Source organism: Megalobrama amblycephala, linkage group LG19 (assembly GCF_018812025.1).
Source record: "Megalobrama amblycephala isolate DHTTF-2021 linkage group LG19, ASM1881202v1, whole genome shotgun sequence".
NCBI classification, from domain to species: Eukaryota; Metazoa; Chordata; class Actinopteri; order Cypriniformes; family Xenocyprididae; genus Megalobrama; species Megalobrama amblycephala.
Window position 1 is genome coordinate 13,020,273 of NC_063062.1, and position 27,537 is coordinate 13,047,809.

The 27,537-nt window shown below is 38.0% G+C and overlaps 1 protein-coding gene across 1 annotated transcript in view; it reads right to left on the reverse strand.

The window, feature by feature from the left end:
• cttnbp2 (cortactin binding protein 2) overlaps positions 1–27,537 on the reverse strand; it is a 55,694-nt gene that overhangs the window by 18,061 nt on the left and 10,096 nt on the right. Inside the window, exons 3-4 of the mRNA XM_048168014.1 lie at positions 4,901–5,125; positions 1,875–3,315 (exon numbers count right to left, since the gene is read on the reverse strand). Of these exons, the coding sequence (XP_048023971.1) occupies positions 1,875–3,315; positions 4,901–5,125 (1,666 nt within the window). The remainder of the gene's footprint in view (positions 1–1,874; positions 3,316–4,900; positions 5,126–27,537) is intronic.

Consider the following 27,537-nt stretch of genomic DNA (forward strand, 5'->3'; position numbering starts at 1 on the left):
TTCTCAGAGAGCTATGGAGAGGCCTGCAGAGACAGGGTGGTATTTCAAAATATGAGAGAACTCTAAAGCTTCTGACACTGTTTCCAAAGGGAAAAATCTAACTGCAATTCGAGCTGTCTCATATATTTGGCTTACAGACCAATGCATGACTCCAGCTAACTGACATCTCTGTCAAAGCTCTTTTGGAACTACCCTGCTGAAAAGACCAGCATATGTTGTGTCTTTGATGTTGGTCCCCAGTGTAGGATGTTGTTGTACTGGTGTTTCCACTAGGCTTCTTAATTTAGATTAACTGGTAAGACTTTACAAGAAAGACCATACTGGTTGACCAGCAACCAGCTAGACTAACACCAAATTTACACTAACCAGCCGGATCAGCAAGAACATTCCTGCTTGTCTTAGCGGCCTTTTAGGAGGGTAGCATTTATTCTAAGACAGGGGTGTCCAACCCTGCTCTTGGAGGGTTAAATTGTAGAGTTTAGCCCCAACCGTATTCAAAAACAACTGAATCAGCTACGTCTTAAAGCCCCGGGTATACTTCACTTTCTGTGCCCGGACGCGTCTCACACGCAGTCGCATCTGCGCATCTTTCAAAGTATGCTAAACCAAGGATGCGCACGGATGACCGAGTTCGACACATGCAGAGTACATATTTTTTCTGTACTTTTACCAGACATCGTGTCATCAACGGGACATTCGCTGGGCAGGATTGGAGAAGAAAAATAGTGCATCCACCATTGCAACATAGTTCAGAAGATACACCAAGAGAACAGGAATCAAAAAAGATGGAGAAGGCATGCGTCTTGTTTTTGAATCGCTCTTTACACACACTTCTTCGACGACTGCACATTGTGCTCAGTACTGTGCGTATTGCCACCTAGTGGACTCTTCTGTCCTGCTTGCGCATGCGCTGTTGCATGCAAACTGTCTGAGCGGTCTTGAAATTTGGGCTGCACACGGACGGGGTGTGCAGCCGGCTGCGAGCCCTCCGCATGACGAAAATTACGTCATGCGGACGGTGCACGAATGCGGACGGTGCACGAATGCGGACGGCCGAAGTATACCCGGGGCTTAAGGATAACTACGAACTTTCAGACAGGTGTGTTGGAGCTAAACTTTGCAGGACATTGGCACTCCAGGAGAAGGATTGGACACCTCTGCTCTAAGATAAGAATTTACACTTCTCAGACAAAGACATCAATGGTATATCTTAGATGTAGAAGTAATTGCTATTGTGCAGAACCAATGCATAGAAACATATTTATGAATATTCAAGTGCAATCAAATACAATTGGGTTAGTGGTCCAGAAACGTCTATGTAACCATTGAATGAAACGTTTAAAAATGCAGGGATCAACACCACATTCACAAGTTACTTTACAGTAGGTCAAACAAAGAAACAGATGGCAGCATGGACACGGTGGTGTGGTTAGTTTAAGACATTGTGGAATATGGTTAGTGATGGAACACAGGAGAGGCAGAACCATGCTGTAGGTCAATGGGAGGAAAGGGGAAAGAGCAGCCTCTGGCATCAGCTTCAGAATGGGTTACAGGAAAGACCCCTAGAGACCTGCATCATCAAGAGAGGGTCAACCTGAGCTATTCATATCTATGACTGCTTTGGTCAAGAAACTGTCCAGACATGGATAGTTGCCCTCAAGAATCGTAAAAATGCTCTTATCTTGGTTATGTTGAAGTACTGTGTTTCAAACGGCAGGTAAACCTAGTAGAGTATGAATACTCCTCTCTTGGTTACTCCAAGTCTATGTCCTCCTCTGCTAAGACTTACTGAGGAATACATCAAGAATGGAAAAGGAGGGGAGTAGAAAGGAGAAGCAGTGAAAGTAAGGGTGAAACACAGTGCACCCTTTTACCTGATGCTGCTGCCAGGGTGCTGCCCGGGTGCTGGGGACTATGGGACGGAAGACTAGGTGGGTTTATGGAGGGACTAATGACAATGGTAGCTGTGGAGGAGGTGGTGACAGGGGGACACTCCACACATGCTGCTGTCGGCTGCTGCCCCCACGGCCAGCCAGTACAGGAAGCACCCACCTGTGACGCAGTCAAGGCTGGGACTGTACTGCCCAAATCTAAGGAGGGCTTTGGAGGAAGCTGAGGGGTGGCAGTTGATTTGGCAAGGCCCACCCCCAGTCCTGTTCCTGGGGACCTGCTGGCTTCACCTACTACTTTGATTGGTGGGTGTGGAGGGGATGGTGTCTGGGACAGTCCTGGTTTTTTTGGTGGGATGGGGGGTGGGTTACCCCTGTCAATGCGGGCCACAGTCGGTGATTTAAGGCCTATCTGGGGGTGGCCTAAACGCCCTGCGAAGGGTCCCCCCTCAGATGTGGAGTGTGGCAAACCAGGCCGAAGGGCTGCAGGGGGTCCCCCTGCTGGAGGGCTTGTGAAGCGGGAGAGAACCTGTGTGACTGTGTGGCGAGCCTGCTGTTTGGCTGCAAAGTTGTCTCGATTTGTGGGGGACAGGTCGCGGGAAGGGGGACTCTGGTTTGCGGTTCCATTTTGGTCCTGCTCTGAGGCAGAGGGTTGGAATTTGTAACGGGCCGCCTGGACGCGGGGACTGACCCCAGTCGGCAAGGTAGTGGATACACCAGGTGAATGTGAGCCATGTGGATGCGTCTGGCCCTCTCCTCCATTTTCTGCCTGAGAGCTCCCGTGGTGTAGCCCCCGTCCAGCACTGGAAGTCTTAGGTAGGTTCATGCTAGCATAGGTAGAACTTGTAGGCTTGACTGGGATGGAGAGTGGCACCTTCTTAGCTGCTTCATTTTCATCTGTCTGAGAGGAAGCAGTCTTGTAGACGGTTGCCTCAGTGCCCACAGCCACGGATGTCATAGTCTTGGGTTTAACTGGGGCAGATGCTGGGGTGACAGAAGGCAGTGGTGGGGCATCTTTGCATCGCTCAGTTCTTAGCTGCTCCACCTGCTGGCGGAGATTCTCACTTTCAGCCCGCAGCTCTGCAGCACGCGTCTCCTCGCGGCTAAGCCTGGCACGTAGCTGCTCTCGCTCTGTGTCAAACTCAGCCAGCTGTTTCTCCATCTCCGCTTCCATCTGTTGGCTACGACGTCGCTCAGATGCCAGTTCTTCCTCCAGTCGTCCCACAGAACGGCCGTCCTGCTCAGTGCGGGATGAGAGCTCCTCAAAACGCTGGTTCTCTTCAACTACACGAGCGGCTAGCTGCTTGCATTCATGCACCAGTGACATCACCACGTGTTTGTTTTTCTCTCGCTCATCCTTCAGCTGAGCCGACAGCTTCCTGTGTTCCTGCTCCAGGCTCTGCAGCTGCAGTTTCTCCATTTCAAGCTAGACAGCAGCAGCAGGGCAAATGTGAGAATCACAGAGAGCAGATAACAGACACATAAAGCAAGACACTAATTATTAAACAATTAAAGATAAATCAGTCTTTCGGACAAAACTTTGTAAACATGCCTTGAAAATTACTTTAAAATCAAGCACAATTAAACTTGGAGAAACATCCTCAAATCAGAAGTTACCCTTAAGTTAACCTTACATAATCATCTGTTTATGTCCAAGCTCCACCAATTAAGCTTTTTCATGAATATATCAGTGTTTTTCTTCATGTTTTCTGAGCCAGACAATTAAAAAAAATTACCCCAAATCTATTTTGTGTGCAACTCTTAGTTGTACCTTTGTAAAGTATGTTAAGGGATCTGTACTCATGTAAAGTTACTGACTGAGCTGAACACTTCACTCATGTGTGATAGCAGTTTGACCTTTGAGGTATCAGTTGCTTTTAATATGATAATCAACAGGGAATTGAATGTCAAAAAGGGGTCACACTACTAACATCAACTTCTGAGCATACTACCATCAACTGCTGAGCAATACAATACATGCAAAAAAAAAAATTTGACACTACAAGTTACAGATATAGGAGTATAAGCTTTATTTGCAGATTTACGCTGCTTAGCCTATGAATAAATGAACACTTCCAGAAATAATGAGATAACAAAAGAAAACACTTAAGCACAGTGGCCAGACAGAATCAGACAGAAATCACTGTGATAAAAGACTATGTTTATACCATATGAGCTGTTGCATTTAACTACAGTACCAATGCAATAAGAGAACTGTCACCATAACAACCAAGCACAAGTGTTTATTATTGGAACAGGGAGCTCAGTTCACTCTGTCACTGTAACATGTAAATATGCATGCTATGTACCTATATATAAACTGTATCTTATAATACATAATAGGCTTATCCTAAAATAAAACTGAAGCCACTGAGATGGTGAACACAGCTGATATCTTGTCTGCAGGAGTGGTGTACAGTGAAGGGTCAGGGGTCACTTGGAAGAAGCACACCTGTGTGTGTGTTTTTAAAGTTCAAGGCCTGCATTGATACCATGTAGCTTGTATTCTTTGTAGCACTATCTCAAATAGTGAGATATAGATTTACGGATGTGTTTGGCAGAGTGTTTTAGAGCTTAGCATCCATTTCTCTCCTTCTCTGACACCTCCTCCTCTTCTTCCGAGATACCATTATTGCTCGCCTTGTCTAGAGCTCTCTTTCTTACTCTTCTTTTATGACATGTACTATGCTTTCATGGAGGTTAGAAAAAGAGGATTTTTTCATCAATTGTGCCAGAACAGTATCAGCATAGATGATGTAGACACCCCCCCCTTAAAAAGACACACACAGGTGCACACATTGCATACTAAAGTATATTCCGAGAATAACTAGGAACACCTCAGCAAACCGCTGACAACAAACTTAATCACGTCAACATAATCCTACAGAAAAGGATGACTTGTTTCAGATAGAATATGTAAATACTCTTGGAATAATTCACAAACACAATCCTTCCTGTAGTCTTGCCCTGTTAAACATACAGAATACACACAATTATCAGACAGATCTTACCCTTTTCTGTCTGCTCTCAGCGGCTGAGAGCTGGGCGGACATCCTCTCCTGCATCTTGCGGCAGTGGGCCATAACAGCTTCCAGCACGGTGATGGGGCTCGCGCTAACAGGCCTACGGTCCTTTGGTCCCGTCCCTGACTCAAAGTCCCTCTGCAGGGCGAGGAATGGGTCCGTCAGACTGAACTGCCCATATCGTTCCTGCAGGAACACTTCTTTCCTTCGAGCCTATGAAGAAAAGTTTTGAAATTTTAAAAGAATGTTTGATTGTTTTTTCAATAGCTTTGCATTTTAACAATTGTCTGTAGCTAATCTTACTCAAAATTACCCTTGTTTGGACATGGGACACACACACATATATATATATATATATATTTAGTTAAGGTAGATATTCTGACTAAGGTGTGTATATGAGCCAAAATTCATATGCATATACCCAATATCCAGAAACAGGAATATTGGCTTAATTTGGTTATGAAAGTCAGGCTATTTTGTTTATTTATATAGTGTTTATATAAAATAGCAATGAGGCCAAATTCTAATCAATATCTGAATAATCTTGTGCATGTAAAGACAATAAAAAAACAGAAAACTTCAAGAGATCAAGAGGTAAATACAACTCCAAGCATCATTATGGTGCCAATGTGGTACATGTGGGATAGTGGCAAATCATTGTCAAATAACACAGAGCAATTATTACACATTATGTTTTCTCTGTGATGCATGTACAGTTAGTGGTGTGTGAGTAAAAATGTCTTTGGTCAAGAGAAACCTCCAACTTTGCTCGTGATCTTGTGGGTAAATGTTTTGGGAATTGTTTGAGTGTGGGAACTTATTAGTGCACAAACAATTGTGTACTACTAACTAAGGCAAACTTTAATAACAAAAGAAGCATTTAAACTTTTCTACTTTCTGATGCAAAGACACACACAAACCTCTTAATACATCCTGACATGTTGCATGCAAACATACATGCTCACAAAGAGCAGGTTAGCACTTTTTTTTAGGCGTGATCATTAAGCCTGACATTTATTTAGGCTGTGTCAAGACCAGCTGGTCATCTCAGCAGGGTCAGCAAAGGGCCAACCCTGTCACCCCACGGCAAACAACCAAATACAAACGTGATGTTTTCCTTGACACAAATCAACACGAATGACTGACTGTATTTCACTGCAAGGAAATGCTACACAAATCAGGAGTGAAGCATCTATGTTAAATGTAACTTCGGTCAAGAGGCTAACCGGTTGCATCTGCATCACAATGCAAAGAATTCTGTAAAAAAATCAATAAAAAATATAATTTTAAAAGATAAAAGACTGTAAAAAAAATATTGCTACAGTAAAAAACCTGTTAGTTGGTAACAGTGAGTTCCCTTACTATATACAATGGAAAAACTGTAATAGATACAGTATAACTGGACATTTCATGTAATTTCACATTAAAATACTGTGAAAGGTACAGTTTTTGAAAGTGAAAAATAATAAGTCATTTTATAATTTACTCTGAAAAAAAAATCACATTTTATGGTTTTTAAATAAAATAACTGTTTATTCTTAGTTTTTTTGTTGTCAGTTATGTATATTAGGGTTTTATTTTACATCTTATATTGTTAAGATTGATGAGATTGGTGTCATTTGATAAGGCATAAATATATTATTTGTAGCTTTTCATAATTCAGTGGAAAATGAATAGAAATTATGATATGGTCAAAAAAATATGAAGTAAACGTGAAAACAGCAATATTTCTCCAAATGTGCACACTTTTGGACTAAATGCCTAAATGCCTTGAACTATTGTGTCATTCAGCATACGTCCTGTGAATGCAAATGAACCAGAGCAGACGTGATTGAGTGTGGATGTGTCTTGTTATTCTATATCAATAACTACTGATCAATTACTTTGTAATTATGAAATTACTGTCACTGTAACCATTTTTATCACAAACAGTGGTTAAATATCAAATCTAGAGTCCTAAATCCCTCTAATGATACACAGTTTGCCAGGATTGAACAAGAATGTCACGTACAGTATAGTGTGCAGCTGATGTAAATAACATTAATCAGGGGCAGCCTGTGATCTTTGCGTGATAAGTGGTTAATGTTTAATTATGTTAAATTAGTGTTACATTACAATAATGTTTATAATGTTTATTATTTTAGTGTGGTGCGTTACCATGAATGGTGTTTTGTATTTGTGTGTATGCCACTGTGAACCTTCTACTGTATATAGTATATGTGTTCTATATAAGTATTTGCGGAAAAGCTACATCTGATGACCTTTAATTCATCATGTGGCTTTCTCTGTACCACCTGTCACTATATTATAAAAGGTACAAAACAGAATTTAGTACTTTGGTATATTAACATATAGGGCCCTATTTTAACGATCTAAACGCAAAGTGTAAAGCACACAGCGCAGGTGCACTCAGGGCGTGTCCAAATCCACTTTTGCTATTTTAACGACGGAAAAACGGTCCGTGCGCCGGGGCGCATTTTTGAAATGGGTTGTCCCTATTCTCTTAATGAGTAATGGGCGTAACGTTCAATAAACCAATCAAAGTGTCATCTCTCATTCCCTTTAAGAGCGAGATGCACTCGCGCCATGGCGGATTGCTATTTACATGGCGTACATGCGATGAGTCAGTTAATATATATGTGTGTGTATTGGCATGATTGTTCAATTAATTAGCCAATTTCGTTCATCATTATAAGTAGTAATAGGCTGAATTGAAAATAGGTAGCCTAATTCTAATACACACAATGACTATTCATCATTACATTTTTATATTTATGTAGCCTACACAATAATATTCTTTTACACTGTAATCCTTTTGTTTTTAATATTTGGCATGTTTGTGTGATGCTGTGTGTAATAAGCAAAGTCAACGCGCACTGTGGACGCGCCCAGAGGCGCAGTTTCTACCAATGCGCTCTAACAAAAAAATATTGCGCCATTGACTTTAGACTTTAGACCAGGTTTGAGTTGGTCTATGGCGCAGTCTATTTTCAGCTCCTTAAAATAGCAATGCGCCGACAATGCGCCTGAACACACCTCTTTTTTAGACCAGCACGCCCATGGGCGCACTAACTGGCGCAAATGCATTTACTAATTTAAGGACGTGGCGCTGAACGGGAAAACGCGAACGGCACCGGACGCAAACTAGCAAACACACTTGCGCTGCGCCTTGCATTGCATTGCGCCGGGTGTATTATAGGGCCCTATATATGTTAGTGATATTTTTTACTGTCATTGTAATTTAAATTTAAAAAGTTGCTAACATATATATATATATATATATATATATATATATATATATATATATATATATATATATATATATATACACAGTACAGTCCAAAAGTTTGGAACCACTAAGATTTTTAATGTTTTTAAAAGAAGTTTCGTCTGCTCACCAAGGCTAAATTTATTTAATTAAAAATACAGTAAAAAACAGTAATATTGTGAAATATTATTACAATTTAAAATAACTGTTTTCTATTTGAATATATTTCACAAAGTAATTTATTCCTGTGATGGCAAAGCTGAATTTTCAGCATCATTACTCCAGTCTTCAGTGTCACATGATCCTTCAGAAATCATTCTAATATGCTGATCTGCTGCTCAAGAAACATTTAATGTGTACAATTGTACAAAATATTTGTGTACAATATTTTTTTTCAGGATTATTTGATGAATAGAAAGTTCAAAAGAACAGTGTTTATCTGAAATCTAATCTTTTGTAACATTATAAATGTCTTTACTGCCACTTTTGATTGATTTAATGCATCCTTGCTGAATAAAAGTATTCATTTCTTTAATTTCTTTTCAAAAAAATCTAAATCAAAATTCTTACTGACCCCAAACTTTTGAACGGTAGTGTATAATGCTACAGAAGCTTTGCATTTCAGATAAATGCTGTTCTTTTGAACTTTCTATTCATCAAGGAATCCTGAAAAAAAAAGTACACAACTGTTTTCAACATTGAAAATAATCATAAATGTTTATTGAGCAGCAAATCAGCATATTAGAATGATTTCTGAAGGATCATGTGACACTGAAGACTGGAGTAACGATGCTGAAAATTCAGCTTTGCATCACAGGAATAAATTACTTTGTCAAATATATTTAAATAGTACACAGTTATTTTAAATTGTAATAATATTTCACAATATTACTGTTTTTTACTGTATTTTTAATTAAATAAATGTAGCCTTGGTGAGCAGACGAAACTTCTTTTAAAAACATTAAAAATCTTAGTGGTTCCAAACTTTTGGACTGTACTGTATATATATACATATATATATATATATATATATATATATATATATATATATATATATATATATATATATATATATATATATATATATATTTATTTATTTTTTTCTGTAAATTTCTGTCAACCACAGCTGCCATTTTTTATTGTAAATTTCACAGATTTTTTTAAAGTGTAAGACACAGATGCAGTTAAATGACTCGAAGCACATTATAAGGGACTCAGTGTCACAAAACATGCTCAGTGTCAGGCAACCCGCTGGGCTGATCTACACTACCCATCTGTCCAGGATAAGTAATGCTATAAAATGAACAAGCAGATCAAATGGGAGAGTTTTTCTCTCTACAGGGTGTCCCTATTTAGCACAGTCAGTGTACTGAAAGCAGGAACCATGCAAAGAGCACAAAGCATCCTGGAGGCTAATGCCCAGCTACTGCTTCACCAAAGAAGGAAATAATCAACATACAGATGTACAAACACACACACGCATAAACTGGATGACTCTCATTGCAAGTGTCAGGATCGGTTTACTTCTGCTGTGTATCATGGCTTTCAAGGGCATAAAAGTTCACTAAGTGAGTTGCTTTCAGTCCACTTAACACGAACAGACAAACCAGTACTGGACCAGGCTTATTTCATTATAAGTGCAGTCTGCCATATAAGTGGAAAACAAAAGGAAGTGGGTGAGAAAAATTGGAGCCAGCTTCAAATCAAAGGAATGTACATGGACGGATGATGTTTCAAACTGACTGAGCATTATACCATGATCTACAACAGAATATTGATCAAGCGGAAAGGAACAATTTATCTTTTTTCACAATCCTTTTCGTGGTCATTCCTATTATGCAGTACAATTTTTAACCCTTTAACCTTGCATTTTACCTGCTTATGTTGTAATTTAAGGCAGTATATATATATATATATATATATATATATATATATATAAAGTATACTACAAATATGCTCTGGTCAACCTAAGGCACTTTATTTTTATTTTTCATACTACAAATTTCTGTAATATTATCATACTGGATGGAAGCTAATGTCACAAAACATCGCAGAATTCATCAGATTCATTGATAATACTTAGAATACTTACTTATATCTATGCTGTTGTTCTCAGTGATGTCACTTTGAGGATGATCGTGTCATTGAAGGGGTAGTTCACCCAGAAATTAAGATTCTGTCATAATTTACTCACCCTCAAGTAGTTCCAACCCTATATGAATTTCTTTGTCCTACTGAACACAAAGGAAGATTTTTGGAAGAATGTCTGTAACCGAACAGATCTTTTCCTACTATGGTAGTGAACGGGGGGTTAACCCATATTCTTCCAAATATCTTCCTTTGTGTTCAGCAGAACAAAGAAATTCATACAGGTTTGGAACAACTTGAGGGTGAATAAATGATGACAGAATTTTAATTTTTGGGTGAACTATCCCTTTAAGGAGATGACTTTTGTAAGTTAAAGGGATATTACAAAAGACTAATGAATGCAAAGTGATATTGACACAGGACACTGATAATATATATATTGAAACAATTTAAAAAATATATTTCATAGAGATATGAAAATGTACTTCAGAGTAGGAATGACTCAGGAAGCACAGCTGACAGAGAAACAGAGAGCAAATTAAAACATACTCCTGTTATTCTGACCAACAACTGTGAAGGACCTAGTAAACATTGCAAAGTCTTGAGGAAAAGAGAGCAGGGGAGCATGAGGAGGGGGTTGAGGGAGACACTGAGCAAGAGAGAGAGAGATCTAAAGAGATGGGAGTCTGGAGGCGGGAGAAATGTCTGTGTGTCATGGCAGATAGAGAATGGAGGGCTTTGAGATTCTCAGCCATCTGGCACTTTCCTCTAGGCTTTCACAAATCTCTTCTATAATCACAGAGGCTGTGCCGTCCCTCCTCCTCCTTATGTACTACTTTATCTGTCCATCACGGGGGTCAGAAGCAACACACAACACGTTACGTGGTATGAAGGGTACAGATGATCAGAGATCAACATTCTTGTTCAAAGTAAAAGGTGGGGCTAAAGGACACTAGTCACAAATCAACAAATGAGAGTTATGTCTGACTGTAGAGCTTGATATAATTATTGTTTGTGAAACATTAGAACAAAGCTGCTTGGTACAAAACACTTCTGTTAATACTAAAACTAACGCTTAGTTATAATGAGGCCATGATTTAGTTGTCACTTTCCATTATACTGTAGAAAGAAATTCAAGTCTTTTAGGACACCAGGCATAAATTTCTATTTTGCTGCAGCAGTTTATTATGACAGCTACTGGGTAAAACCCCTCACTTCAGGCCAAAACGTTACTTACCAAAATTACAAGATTATTAAAATGGCCCTATCATAAATTTCTGTAGCTTTTTTCTTTGAAGTCCACTTGTAATTTAAGTGTAATTTAAATTGTAGCTTTACAAGACCATTTTTCACTCTCTCGCTTTAATTTAAAGAGAGTTCAGCCAAAAATGAAAATTCTGTCAACATTTACCCACCCTCATGTTTTTACAAACCTTTCTTCTGCAGAACACAAAATGTATTGATAGAGAATGTTGATAGCCAAATAACATTGGAGACTGTTCACTTAAAGGGATAGTTCACCCAAAAATGAAAATTATCCCATGATTTACTCACCCTCAAGCCATCCTAAGTGTATATGACTATCTTCTTTCAGACGAATACAATCAGAGATATCTTTAAAAATATCCTGGCTCTTCCAAGCTTTAAAAAGTTAGTGAATGGGGAGGGTGCTTTGAAGCCAAAAAATGCATCCATCCATCATAAAAATAATCCTTACAGCTCCAGGGGGTTAAAGGTATAGTTCACCCAAAAATGAAAATTATTTCATCATTTACTTACCCTCAAGTTGTTCCAAATCTGTATAAATGTCTTTGTTCTGTTGAACACAAAGGAAGATATTTTGAAGAAAGTTTGTAACCAGGCCACTTTGGGGCACCATTGACTTCCATAGTAGGAAAAAACTACTATGGAAGTCAATGGATCCCCAAAACTGTTCAGTTTAACACATTCTTCAAAAAACTTCCTTTGTGTTCAACAGAACAAAGAAAATTATACAGATTTTGAACAACTTGAGGGTAAGTAAATGATGAAATAATTTTCATTTTTGGGTGAACTATACCTTTAATAAAGGCCTTCTGAAATGAAGAGATGGGTTTTTGTAAGAAAAATATCCATATTTAAAACTTTATAAAGTAAATATCTAGCTTCCGGAAGATGATCGTACACATTGATTTGCTGCGGAAGAGTAACCTCTGACCCCAACGCAATGACGAATGCGGAAGCACAGAGGATAGAGCAAAGCAAAACACCGGTCACGAATTAGAAGTCTAAAATGAGAAATTTTAAAGAGAAATGTCTGAGGATTTCAATATAAGAGGAGAGGACCGCGAGTTTGTTGCCCAGCCATATTCGTTTAAATCGTGAGAGGCGTCTAAGATTACACTACTCCTACATCATACATCACGTCGGGAGTTACTCATTTGGCGCAAGACGATCGTCTGGCAGAATTTAAACATGGATATTTTTCTTCCTTCAGAAATCCTTTATTAACCCCCTGGAGCCATATGGATTATATTTATGATGGATGGATGCATTTTTTGGGCTTCAAAACACGCCCTCCATTCACTACCATTATAAAGCTTGGAAGAGCCAGGATATTTTTAAAGATATCTCCGATTGTGTTCATCTGAAAGAAGATAGTCATATACACCTAGGATGGCTTGAGGGTGAGTAAATCATAGGATAATTTTCATTTCTGGGTGAACTATCCTTTAAATTTATACATATATATATATATATATATATATATATATATATATATATATATATATATATATATATATATATATACACTTTAAAAAATGCTGGGTTAAAAACAACCCAAGTTGGGTTGAAAATGGACAAACCCAGCAATTGGGTTGTTTTAACCCAGCGGTTGGGTTAAATGTTTGCCCAACGTGCTGGGTAGTTTTATTTAACTCAACTGTTGTATAAAAATGACTGTATTGCTTGCTTAAAATGAACCCAAAATATGCTGGAAATTAACATTTATTAATATGTTTAATAAATGAGCATTTATTAATAAGGAAATGAATAATAAACAATAAACATTTATTAAATTGCTTATTAATAAATGTACACCTTTTGATTATTATTGTTGCCTCTAGTAATTATGTGTCTGATTTTTAATTTCTCACCTATTTTGGATTCATTTTAAGCCAGCCATATAGTCATTTTTAATCAGTAGTTGGGTTAAATAAAACAACCCAGCAGGTTGGGCAAACATTTAACCCAACCACTGGGTTAAAACAACCCAATTGCTGGGTTTGTCCATTTTCAACCCAACTTGGGTTGTTTTTAACCAAACATTTTTTAGAGTGTATATATATATATATATATATATATATATATATATATATATATATATATATATATATATATGAGACATTTCTCAAAATACCTTCTTTTATGTTCAACAGAAGAAAGAAAGTCATACAGGTTTGGAACAACGTGAAGGTAAATGATGACAGAATTGTCATGTATATTTGGGCAGGCATATGCTAATATGCATCAATTTCATAGCAATTTGTGAGTAACCCATTTATTTCTGGCATCCAAACTGGCGGAACGGAGAGAAAGCAGGAAAAATCTTATTGCCCATTAAATGCCAGGCCAAGGTTATTTGTATAGCTACTGTATGTGTCCTAATCTGACTCGGTTTTTAGGAGATGAATAAGACAAGAAACCCTGTTGAAACTTCACGTACACTCTCTGCCAGGTTTTGAGCTTAAATTGTGTACACAGGACTCCTGGTGGAGTTCAGGCAGGTCTCTGGTATTATTAGCATTAACCTTTACAGGCACGCGCTGGCTGAGTGAGGGGTCCAGGGCACACTTCCAAAGGGGAAGAGGCACTGAAAATGAACAGAGAGAGAGAGAGGGGAGGACAAAGACGGTTTGAGGGGAGTGACAGGGGATGACTGAAAAAGTGAGAAAGAGCCAATATACTTTTTCCCTACAGAATCCACTCCATAACAAACCTATCATAGCTGTATAAGTTTATTTCAAATATCATGTGGAAAAGTATAATCATCCACCATTTGCAAATTATCCAAAGTAATTTAACACATTTTTGCAGCTTTCTTACTGGCAATTTCTGCTGAAATGTGAAATATTGAGACATTTCCTCTTAATGTCTTTGAACTGGACCAAGCTAAGGCCAATGCAAGTGATAAAGGAAGTCTCTATGGGAGCCACAAACCACAAAAATCTGCCATGGATTTCCAGCGGTACCCTCAGACATATTACACTGACTACTAGAAGAGGTTACCCCATGTGTAAGGCTTTTCTGTGAGAGAAAGTGCTTTTTCTGTGTCTCTTCTGTTTGAATGTGAGTGCATGTCCAAAGACTCTCACAAGGGGCCTTTCAATTAGATCAACACAGAGCTGGCTTTGTGGGCCAAGGACTTCCGCAGCTCTCCTAACCCAAATGCGAGATCAAAAGGCATCAGGCCGATGCAGAGGAAGAGAGGAATGGAGAAGAAATTTAGTCTTGTGACAGTCACATCGCAGTAAAACACAATATTAAAGGTAGAAGAGACTCTGAGTCAAACATTTTTAGAGCAGTTTACTAGGACAGATTGAATGGCTCCATGCTGATGATCAGGCGAAATAACATATGGTATATGGACTGTGTATTGTTTGGTTTTGGTAGGAAATTAGGGCACTAAGGGTTTCTATTCAGGGGGTAAAGGGAGAGGACAGGGTCCACAGGGGGAGAGAGAATCTGGGCAACCGAGCGGTCCCTACAGACCAACCCACCCCCATCTGAAAACCTCCAATACCATCCACCATCTGTCATGCACCCTCTCATACAAGTACTAGACCTAACCAATAAGTACAACTGTTAATGCCTAAGGTCAAAAATGTATATGCAACACCACATGTGTAATTTAAATTTAAGCATTTAAAATAATACTTTGTATTCAACAATGTTGCTTGTTTCCTATTATAATATATTTTAAAATGTATTCCTCTGAAGTTTTCAGCATTACTCCAGTCTTCAGTGTCAGAAATCTGGTGCTCTTATTATTATCAGCAGTTGTCCTGCTCAATATTTTTGTGGAAACAAACCATGATGCATTTTTCAGGATTATTTGATGAATAGAAAGATCAACAGCATTTATTTGAAATAGAAATCTTTTGTAACATTACATATTTTCACATTGAATCTCCAAATTCATATAAAAACAACAAAGACAACAACAAGTTTTGAACAGTAGTATATATATATATATATATATGCCTAGTTCTGTCATGAAACTCTAGATGCCGCAGGCTGATGGGTCCTTAACGCAAACTGATGATATTATCAGCATTAACTACTTGGCACAAGCTGATTGGTACATGTCGCATTTGCATTTAAATGCCTGTTTAGCATTCACTATAGCAGCACACTTTCAGAGTTCCTCTGAAACCCTCCACCTTCCCCTTCCCCAGCTCCACCTGTATAGATCTGCTATGGGTAATTTTATATAAGCTATTTGTGCAGGAGCAGTATGTCTTGCATATGCACAGCAGCGTATCAGAGTATGTATTGGCAGTAGCAAGTTCCTGTACTGTACTTGCAACTATAATCAACAGCAGCAACAATTCAGCAGCAGCGTAGCAGATCTATTCCGCCAAGACCAAATAAATTAACATTGTCATATCCATTACCATGTTAAAATCCTCAGAGAGTTTTCATGATAGGAATATATATATATAAAAAAAGAAATATATATATGTGTGTAATTAAATGTAATTATTTAATTCAAAGGTATATTGTCAACAATTTCATGGTTAGTAATATTGTCAGAACTGTATTTATGGCTGCTTAATTCACCTGCACTTTGCTATTGGCAGGTGTTGTAAAAAAGTTGATTTTTGACCCTGCTTATAACTTGTACTAGCACATTTGGCTGGTTTCTGCTATCTCTTCAGTGGGTATACTGAAAATGTGATCAGCTTACCTCGGAGGACGTGATAGAAACATTATTCTCATGACATCTGTTCAAGCAAAATAGGGTAAATGACATTGTGCCATTTGTCAAATGTCTATTAAAAGTAGCAATCAAATTAATGAGACGCAACTGAATGAAGCAGAACTGACAGAGTTAGAGACAAAATCGATAACAAACAATTCAAGCAATGAGAAAATCCTGTACATTTAATTACAAACTGTCTATAAACACTATTCAGCAGGGAATGTCAAAACCAAAGAAAAAACTGTGACACAAACTTGATCTCTATTGAGAGGAATGAAATTCGCCATCAAAATAACAAGACACTGATGCCATATAGAGACATTACTACATATAGCACTGCTCAAGAAGTAAAGAGGAGATGTCATACTCCCACACATGCATACTCACTTCTGGGTCAGAATCATATTAGGCTCACGACGCTGCTTTACTCTGATGTGAAACACTCACACACACAGAAATCGGCTTCCCTTTGGGATTCACTTATGGAAAGCCACTCATGCTTTTGCTGCATATATCCCAAATGCGGCATGACATCTTCTATATGGGTGAGCAGGAAAGACAGGGTTAGATTCAGCCATAATTAAAGATAAGGATAAATTCATTTGACCTGGATTAAATCCCTTATACGCAAACATACGCTCAAGCACACATAATGTTCCTGTATGTTACATAAATGTATACCACTTGGGGCATTTTTCCGTACTGTGAACAATGTGAAGCAATGAATCACGACCAACCCTGATTTTCCCTTCCTGTCAAAGTCGAAGCAACATGCCTCAAACATTCAAGTTCAGCCCCACAAGGAGCTCTTACATAAACAGATCACAACAGTGGCTCACTGGCATTTACAGAAGAGAAAAGCACCAAAACAAGAAAAAAAATTATTTGGATTTTTCGAAGAGAAGGAGCTCAGAAGCAGTTGCCACAAATGAGTGAATCATCAAGTCATGAGAAAAAAGCAAAGCTAGGCATCTCTAGTGTGCTATAGTGACAAGTGCCTGTTAAGCATACAGTGAGGTTTTCACACAAACAAAACCATACATTAACTTCCTCACAGGACGCACTTAGGAAGATTAAACCACATGCCACAGCCGCACACCACACATAAAGCAAGACACCTGCTGATTGGCTGAGAAAGCAAATTCCATTATTTACAGTGGAATTTACAGTGTACTCATGAGTAAAAGTGCATGGCACAGCAGTACAGAATTCTCCTATGCATTAACAAAAATGTGAAGACAAAAATGGGGTGTGTGTTTGTGAGATTGTTTTTTATGTTTTTGAAAGAAGTCTCTTATGCTCACCAAAGCTGCATTTATTTAATAAAAATACAGTAAAACAGAAATATTGTGAATTATTATTACAATTTTAAATAAATATTTTCAATGTGAATATATTTCAAAGTGAAATTTATTCCTGTGATGGCAGCCATTACACATTTTTAATTATAAAATGGATCGTTACGGTTCTTGATGATGATTGGTTAATAGCTAATAGTTTTATTTACAATAAAGTACGGCTATGACCGCTTCACTGAACAGATCCGTGAAACCATGATACATTTTTCAGGATTCTTTGATGAATAGAAAGTTCAAAAGAACATCATTTATTTAAAAAAAAAAATCTTTTATAACATTATAAATGTCTTTACTGTCAGTTTTGATCAATTTAATAAATCCTTGCTGCATATAATTCCTTTAGTAGTATTTATATTAGGGCTGTCAAGCGATTAAACATCAAATTTGGCTGAGAAATTACCCCCAAATTATTATTTGAAGTCATTATTGTGTAAAGCATCAAATAAACTTTACAAAAAGTGGATTCAGAAAGAAATATTTTATTTGATTAAACATTATTACACGAACTTTTAGACCATGAGGTTGAGTAAATGATTAGTGAATTTTAATTTTTTGGGTGAACTTTATCTATTTTATATCTTTTTTATATTTTATATATATTTTACTCTATTTATTTTTTTATTTATATGGAAAATATATATTTTTAAATGAAATTATACACTAAATAAGAAACTAAAACTGCCAGTAGGTGGCGGTAAATGTCTAATTCATTTCATTTGTTCAAACAGCTGATTCATTCAAGAGTGAAGTTTTGTCTAAAAATATCACGTTAACTTAAAATTCACGTCAAAATTAACTTAAAATTCGCGTCAGTTATGCTTTTTCTGTAAGTTAAATACGGAAGGCGTAGGACGTAGTGTAAGCGTTACACTTTCTTCATAAGTTGAATACGGAAGGCGGTCTGGCGAAAGCTAGATTTTTTTACTTTATAACTTGTTAAATATTAGGGGTGTAAATCGGACAGTTCATCACGATTCGATACAATATCGATTCTCATAGCCAGCGATTCAATATTTTTTCGATGCCTCAAAAAGTTCTGTGATACGATTATGATACGATTCGATTTGAACAATATTTTGATATTTTGAGCCTATTTTACACAACCAGTTAAATTTTTATTAACTCACAACTGCAACCAAAATATATAACAAACATTTATTTCAAAATTTCACATCCTGAACCCTGATTGGGACATCCACAAATAAAAAATTCACACAGTAATCTAATGACAGCTTATGACATGACAACAGTCAAGAAAATATTTTAATTCTGTGCTAAAATGTGTAATGTCAAAAAACTGATAAACAAGGAATACATCGATCGGCCAGTGACAGTTCCATCTACTGTCCCGAGTGTCTTTCACAAGTTCTGTAAGGTAGTTTATACGAGAAGGCACGCGTTGGCGATAATGCATAGACTGATATTGTGTGAAAATGTGGAGAATGTTAAAACAAAGGTGTCTCTATAAATAGCCTACAGGTATCGATTTTTTACACGTTGCATCGATGCATCAGATCGTTAGACATTAGATCGACATTAGACAATAAACACCCCTATTAAATAAAAAATAAAAAATTGAATTTTATGAACATTCTGACTGCATTCTATAAGCTCCATCATGCAGTGAGTTGTTCCCCTGCCCGCATCATATTTATGAAATGTTAGATGACCTACGAAGGTCTGGGGGCGGGGCAAGTACGTTAAATGCATTAACAATTTTAACACGTAATTATTTAATCCAATTAACACGTTAAATCAATAGCCCTAATGTATATACATATAAACAATATTAAAAGTATGTATATAATATGGAATATAATTATATTATAATACATTATAAAAATAAATAATATATTTATTCGTTACTTTTATATCATATTCATAAATACACACATGCACACACAGTATGAGTGTGTATATATATCTCAGCTACTATGTAGGGACCCACTTTCTCCACAACAGATGTCCCCCCACATATGATGAGTATTTATAGCAACGTCATTATATAAGAAAGCCATACATCCTTTAATTATTTAACACAGTTGAATGCATGAGGGTTTGGTGGGGAGGTTGGTTGGGGGATGGTGGGTTTTTTTCCCCACCTAGTCATTTCCGCCTCTAGATCGACAGGCACTGCTGGAACACTAAAACTGGTCATGTCTTTCTAATGATGTTTGTGGCCTATTTTAATTACCCTCTCAAATGAACTACATTTCTGTGCAGTGCTCCTTAGACCAATCTAAGAAAAGCCAATAAACATTTAAAACCCATAGCCTGCACACAACCTTACAGATTCAGAGACAGACATTTAGAAGCAACTTTAATGTAAAATGCAAGTTTCCTCATGCAAATAAGAAAAATGCATTCTTGTTTGTAATAACGTGTGTATGTTTTCATAATCATTCAGTATGTAACCATGACCATATCTATGCTATTTCCAGTTGATAAGAAGCAAGAATTCTCAAGAGTCAGACCATGTATGCGTCACATAAAGAACATCTTCTATCTGTACTGCACTTCATTACAGGCATGTAGGCAGCTCCATTTTGAGTGACACTATTTGTTTTCCTCAAGCAGCTAAAATAAGCTCAAAATGGATGACTAATTTTTCATAAATATGTCAGCTTATTTCAAACAGGCAATGAATAAAGGATTGCACCATACAGTATACTGCAAATATGACTTTATATGACTCTATACTAGGACAGATTCTTGCACCAGTACAGGAAATTAATAACTTACTTGATGAAATATTTAGGAAAAAAAGATATTCACTGCTTTTAAGCAATATCCATGCGCCTGAGGAGTTACATCCTACATTATATATGTCTTCTTAGCCTTCAGGGTAGCTTAGTAGTACAAACATATTTATTTTAAGGATGTACTTAGTGTAGTCTGAGAGGAAGTGCGAGTCTGTGCCACATTTTGGCTTGATAGTAAATTCTCTGACACAAACAGTTTAGAAATTCAAGAATGAAGAGAAAATTTCTTAAAGCCCCATGAAATCAAAATTGGAGTTATGTGGCATTTTGTCCATGTCTGTTAGCTCTGAAGCCATATATATGTTAGTTTACTCCTAACTCCAGTAGTACGTCAAATTTACAGTCATTCACACAGAACACAATGAAGTGGAATGGAGTTTTTTTTTTAAGTTGAACTTGTGTTAACTTGATGGTCGTGTCTGGAGTAGACACAGTGTTAAGAGGAAATAGACTGATGACTCATCCTGCACTACACAGATTTTTGACCAATCAAATACTCCCCTACAATGAGAATGTCTCTCCCACTAATACCATGCACCAGCAATCGAGCTGCAAATCATGGCTGACATACAGTGACATACAGTGGGTACGGAAAGTCTTCAGACCCCCTTAAATTTTTCACTCTTTGTTATATTCCAGCCATTTGCTAAAATCATTTAAGTTCATTTTTTTCCTCATTAATGTACACACAGCACCCCACATTGACAGAAAAACACAGAATTGTTGACATTTTTGCAGATTTATTAAAAAAGAAAAACTGAAATATCACATGGTCCTAAGTAGTGTTGTCACGGTACCAAAATTCCAGTAGTCGGTACCGATACCATGAAAATGTTACGGTTCTCGGTACCAATTTCGGTACCACAGCAAAATCTATTGGAACTATTTTACTATTTTATATAGCCTATTTTAAAAACATTAAATATGATTTGGAGTGTGTGTGTGTTTGTGTGTATATATAGGCTACCTCAAATAAATACATTTTGGAAAAAGAAAAAAAAAATGCTCAAACATCAGTTGTGTACTGTTGAAAAAACCAGCATATGCCGGATAATGTAGGTTTTGAAGCTGTATGCTGGTCAAATGCTGGTCCTAAACTGGTCCTACTGGTCAATGCTAGTCCTAAGATGGTCCTGGACCTGCATAAACCAGCTCAAACCAGCATACCAGCTTCAAAACCTACTTTACCAGCATATGCTCGTTTTTTCAACAGGGGTAACAGACGTGCGTGTTTATTTTAGCTATTCCGTCAGAGAAACAACACACTACAGCCTGTAAAACTATGAAATAACATCGGTAAATAATGGTAACCTAAATAATAAGAAAGTTAAATATTATTTCAAAAAGCATTAGTTTTTTATTTCCACACAAAGACGCGTCATATAGCCAAAGTCCCGTTATTACTTTGATATAGCCGCTTTGCGCTTTGAGAGGGATGTGGGACATGAGCAGGAAATAGACCATTTCTCTTTAATAATATCTTCACGTTATCTCCTGATGTTACAAACAACGGACACTTGTTGTAAAAGGTCTGAAGAGCGAGTTTTATCCTCCGCAGGGGCAAGCCATTCAGGCTATGTTTGATTTAGCGCTGCCAGAGAAAACGAAAGTAAAAATCACTGGTGTGTGAAACGCGCTATACAAATAAACTTGACGCGTCTTAAAGTCTAATAACAAGAACAAACTCTGTTAAATAGAAACTGACGTGCAAGCAAAAAGGTTTTGTCCTACGGTGTTTTTTCTACTTTACCACAGTAAATAATGCGAATAGCCTATAATAGGCCTAAATGCGAACGAAAGAAACGTTTATAATCCGCTGCGTGAGTGAAGATTTGGGAAAAGAAACAGATGTTCAGTGGAATAACTAATGGAATATTGTTCAATTCTCTGCTAATCGGGTGACCAGATCGCGATTCGGAAAACAGAATACGAAGCTTAAATGTATCACCTCTCTTATTCGGCATTAACCAAAATGTTTCCATGGCTGCAAAGTCACATTTAATTGCTAACCTATTATTTCTTCTGTAAACAAAGCTTTGTGCTTCACTCGTGTCATATTCACGTAAATAGCCTACTGCCACAGTCCTATCAGTGGGTACCGAATATACCCGGATTCTCTGTACTACCGGTACTACAGAAATGCTGGTATCGTCACATTTTCAAAATTTCAGTACCGACTTGGTACCGAAGTACCGGTACTTTTGACAACACTAGTCCTAAGTATTCAGACCCTTTGCTGTGACACTCATATATTTAACTCAGGTGCTGTCCATTTCTTCTGATCATCCTTGAGATGGTTCTACACCTTCATTTGAGTCCAGCTGTGTTTGATTATAATGATTGGACTTGATTAGGAAAGCCACACACCTGTCTATATAAGACCTTACAGCTCACAGTGCATGTCAGAGCAAATGAGAATCATGAGGTCAAAGGAACTGCCTGAAGAGCTCAGAGACAGAATTGTGGCATGGCACAGATCTGGCCAAGGTTACAAAAAAAATTCTGCTGCACTTAAGGTTCCTAAGAGCACAGTGGCCTCCATAATCCTTAAATGGAAGACGTTTGGGATGATCAGAACCCTTCCTAGAGCTGGCCGTCCGGCCAAACTGAGCTATCGGGGGAGAAGAGCCTTGGTGAGAGAGGTAAAGAAGAACCCAAAGATCACTGTGCCTGAGCTCCAGAGATGCAGTCGGGAGATGGGAGAAAGTTGTAGAAAGTCAACCATCACTGCAGCCCTCCACCAGTCGGGGCTTTATGGCAGAGTGGCCCGACGGAAGCCTCTCCTCAGTGCAAGACACATGAAAGCCCGCATGGAGTTTGCTAAAAAACACCTGAAGGACTCCAAGATGGTGAGAAATAGGATTCTCTGGTCTGATGAGACCAAGAACTTTTTGGCCTTAATTCTAAGCGGTATGTGTGGAGAAAACCAGGCACTGCTCATCACCTGTCCAATACAGTCCCAACAGTGAAGCATGATGGTGGCAGCATCATGCTGTGGGGGTGTTTTTCAGCTGCAGGGACAGGACGACTGGTTGCAATCGAGGGAAAGATGAATGCGGCCAAGTACAGGGATATCCTGGACGAAAACCTTCTCCAGAGTGCTCAGGACCTCAGACTGGGCCGAAGGTTTACCTTCCAAAACGACAATGACCCTAAGCACACAGCTAAAATAACGAAGGAGTGGCTTCACAACAACTCCGTGACTGTTCTTGAATGGCCCAGCCAGAGCCCTGACTTAAACCCAATTGAGCATCTCTGGAGAGACCTAAAAATGGCTGTCCACCAACGTTTACCATCCAACCTGACAGAACTGGAGAGGATCTGCAAGGAGGAATGGCAGAGGATCCCCAAATCCAGGTGTGAAAAACTTGTTGCATCTTTCCCAAAAAGACTCATGGCTGTATTAGATCAAAAGGGTGCTTCTACTAAATACTGAGCAAAGGGTCTGAATACTTAGGTCCATGTGATATTTCAGTTTTTCTTTTTTAATATATCTGCAAAAATGTCAACAATTCTGTGTTTTTCTGTCAATATGAGGTGCTGTGTGTACATTAATGAGGAAAAAAAAAAGAACTTAAATGATTTTAGCAAATGGCTGCAATATAACAAAGAGTGAAAAATGTAAGGGGGTCTGAATACTTTCCGTACCCACTGTATTATTACCAGCTTATTACCGAAGTTTTTTTTAGATTCTTTTGACATGTCCCACCCAAAGTTCCTGTTTCAAAAGCAAATAAGTAAACACAAGAAAACAAAACCGCATTCTGCAAGCAATTTCATGGCATAAGTATAAGAGGCCACAATTAGAAATCATGTTTTTACATCATATTAGGCCATCTTCATAAGAAGATAACTAAGTTGTCAAAAAACCACGGCTCTGACAACAACAGAGAGTTTGATGTTACTGGCAGCAGATCAGTAACTGGCACATGAAGTGACTAAACTGCCATTCAGCTGTCAGTGAGAAACAGCCTGGCCTCATCCACACTGAGATTTTGTTACAATACAACGAGTATTCAGCTCCTGCCTCATTTCGTTTTTTTGAGGAAGGAAAAACAAAGGTGGTGAGGCTGAATGGTTAAAGAATCTGGGCTGGTAACCCAGAGGTTGTAGGTTTACATTTCAGATAGGATGCTTAGGGGCCCTCAGACAACAATGCAAGATCCAACATGATGGACATAGAAGGCAGCCAGTTTTAAGGGTAAGCAAGGACACTTACCTTTCTTCTCTCCAAGGACTACGGACAGCAATTTGTATGCTAGCAGGATCTTGTCTCAGCCTAATTTCAGAACAGCGTCATATCTCCTCAGACAGCGGGAAGGACAAAACAGCCCCAGAAGGGCTACACATCGACAAAGGCCTGCTTGTGCTGGATACCCCTGAAGTCTGTCACAATGTCTCTAACCCATCATGACTCCAATATAGAATAACAAGCAGACTGTAATGACCATGAAGTGATATTATAACCTCTGATTACCTATCTACTTATTTAAATTGGGCTCCAAAACCCTCAAACCTGTATGAATTTCTTTCTTCTGCTGAACACAAAAGAAGATATTTTGAAGAATGTCGGAAGCCAAACAGTTTATGGTCCCCACTGACTTTCATAGTATTTTTTTCCATATTATGGAAGTCAATGGGTCAATTCACGAACTGTTTGGTTACCCATATTCTTCAAAATATCTTGAAAATTCGTACAGGTTTGGAACAACTTGACAGCGAGTGAATGATGATAGAATGTTGAACTAACCTTATAAGTCATTCACTGTACAAAACATAAAACTAATCTGCTATGCACACATACCACCATTCAAAAGTTTGGGGTCGATAGGATTTTTTAAAATGTTTTTGAGAGTCTCTATGCTCACCAAGGGTTTATTTGATCAAAAATAGAGTAAAACTGTAATATTGTCAAATGTCTTAGCTGTCACATTTGATTCATTTAAAGGTCCCCTAGATTCAAAACTTGAATTTACCTTGGCATAGTTGAATAACAAGAGTTCAGTACATGGAAAAGACATACATTGAGTTTCAAACTCCATTGCTTTCTCTTTCTTAGGTAAATCTCATTTGTTTAAAAGACTTCTGGAAAACACGCGGATCTCAACATAACACCGACTGTTACGTAACGGTCGGGGTGTACGCCCCAATATTTGCATATGCCAGCCCATGATCCCAACATTATGAAAGGCATTAGACAAGGGCAGCCAGTAACGATGCGCAGGTGAATCAACAGACTAGGTAAGCAAGAACAACAGAGAAAATGGCAGATGGAGCGATAATAACTGACATGATCCATGATAGCATGATATTTTTAGTGATATTTGTAAATTGTCTATCTAAATGTTTCATTAGCATGTTTCTAATGTACTGTTAAATGAGGTTAAAGTTACCATCGTTTCTTACTGAATTCACGGAGACAAGAGCCGTTGCTATTTTCATTTTTAAACACTTGCAGTCTGTATAATTCATAAACACAACTTCATTCTTTATAAATCTCTCCAACAGTGTAGCATTAGCCGTTAGCCACGGAGCACAGCCTCAAACTCATAGAGAATCAAATATAAACATCAAAATAAATACTTTACTCACATAATTCGAAGCATGCATACAGCATGCATGACGAACATCTTGTAAAGATCCATTTGAGGGTTATATTAGCTGTGTGAACTTTATAAATGTGCTGTAATATAATCGAGAGCTCGTGTGGCATGGAGCACATGAATTAAAGGGGCGGCGCTCTGAAAAAATCAGTGCATAGTTAATGATGCCCCAAAATAGGCAGTTAAAAAAATAAATTTAAAAAAATCTATGGGGTATTTTGAGCTGAAACTTCACAGACACATTCAGGGGACACCTTAGACTTATATTACATCTTGTGAAAAAGCATTCTTGGGCACCTTTAATTTCTTTAAAAAAATTACTTACCCCAAACTTTTAAATGGTAGTTTAACTATAGATTATTTAATTTTCTGCAAACAAAAACAAGACTGCGAGATGGCACACATTTTGTTCGGTATGTGTTACTGTCAGCTGTCAAAACACAAAAATAACTGGTGGTGAAAATTAGACATAGCAGGATCATTTTTTGGTACAAAATAAAATGACATTTTCAACAGACTGTATTCTCATGTCTCATAGTTTTCATTTGTGTCAAATTAAAAATGCTTTCTCTACTCTAAGTAAATCTGTTTATCTGCCATCACAAATATGTATTAATATTCCCTCCAGCCTGAGGGCATTTCCGTATCATCTGATAAACAATTTAATATAAACTTTTGCAACATTACACAGTTCAAAATTACCCTAATCTAGTCGCATTATGGTGCATCAGGACAATTCCAGTCCATTAGGAAACAATGTGATAGATTAATAATAGATAAAAAATTACATTGGAGCATCTGTGTGCTGTTAGGCTGTGAGGGTTAAGACAACATTTCCACATCATAACCCTAATCTCTCTCAAAGAGAGTGCGGTGGAGCGGCGGCTGTCACATCAACAAGGCTGGTCTTCATCTGGCCTCCAGCCAGAAATAACAGCGAGTTAACATGGTGCCCATGACCTGAGCGCTCACTCAAACAGCTAATCACCCAAATGGGATGCTCCCTGCCACCGTGCCATCACATTTAACCACATCATGTTCAAGACGACACAGCCAAGTATGTGCTGGCCTCCTTTATCCTCGGCTAAACCAAATTCAAAATCAGTTCTGACATTTTCCAAATCCTCAAATGATTCGTTTTTCTGAACTTTCTTTATTCTTGCCTGTTGGACACCCAGACCTCTCTATTGATTCCCACCTACTACATTTGATGACTCAGTTGACTTTATGAAATGGTGGTCACCGCCTTCTTTCACTTCTGCACACAACTGCACTAAAAAGCTTGAAGGATACTGGTTCAGTGCTCTTTTCTGGTAAATCCTGCTTAAATGTTCAGGCAAAAGGAAAGCCATTACGGTAAAAGCAAACAAAATGGCTGACTCAGATGCTTGCGGTGCTTGATTTATTCTGCTTATTTCCAATTTCCAGTATTTTGCAACGATTCTTTATCTTTCGTGTTTACAAATGTTTGAGAGTGCACTTCTAAATAAATGGGAGGGTGCTGGAAAATATCTCAGATGGGGGTCTATAAATTCAATTGATTTTCAACTGTTTGGATAGTGTTCTCGTATTCTCATAACA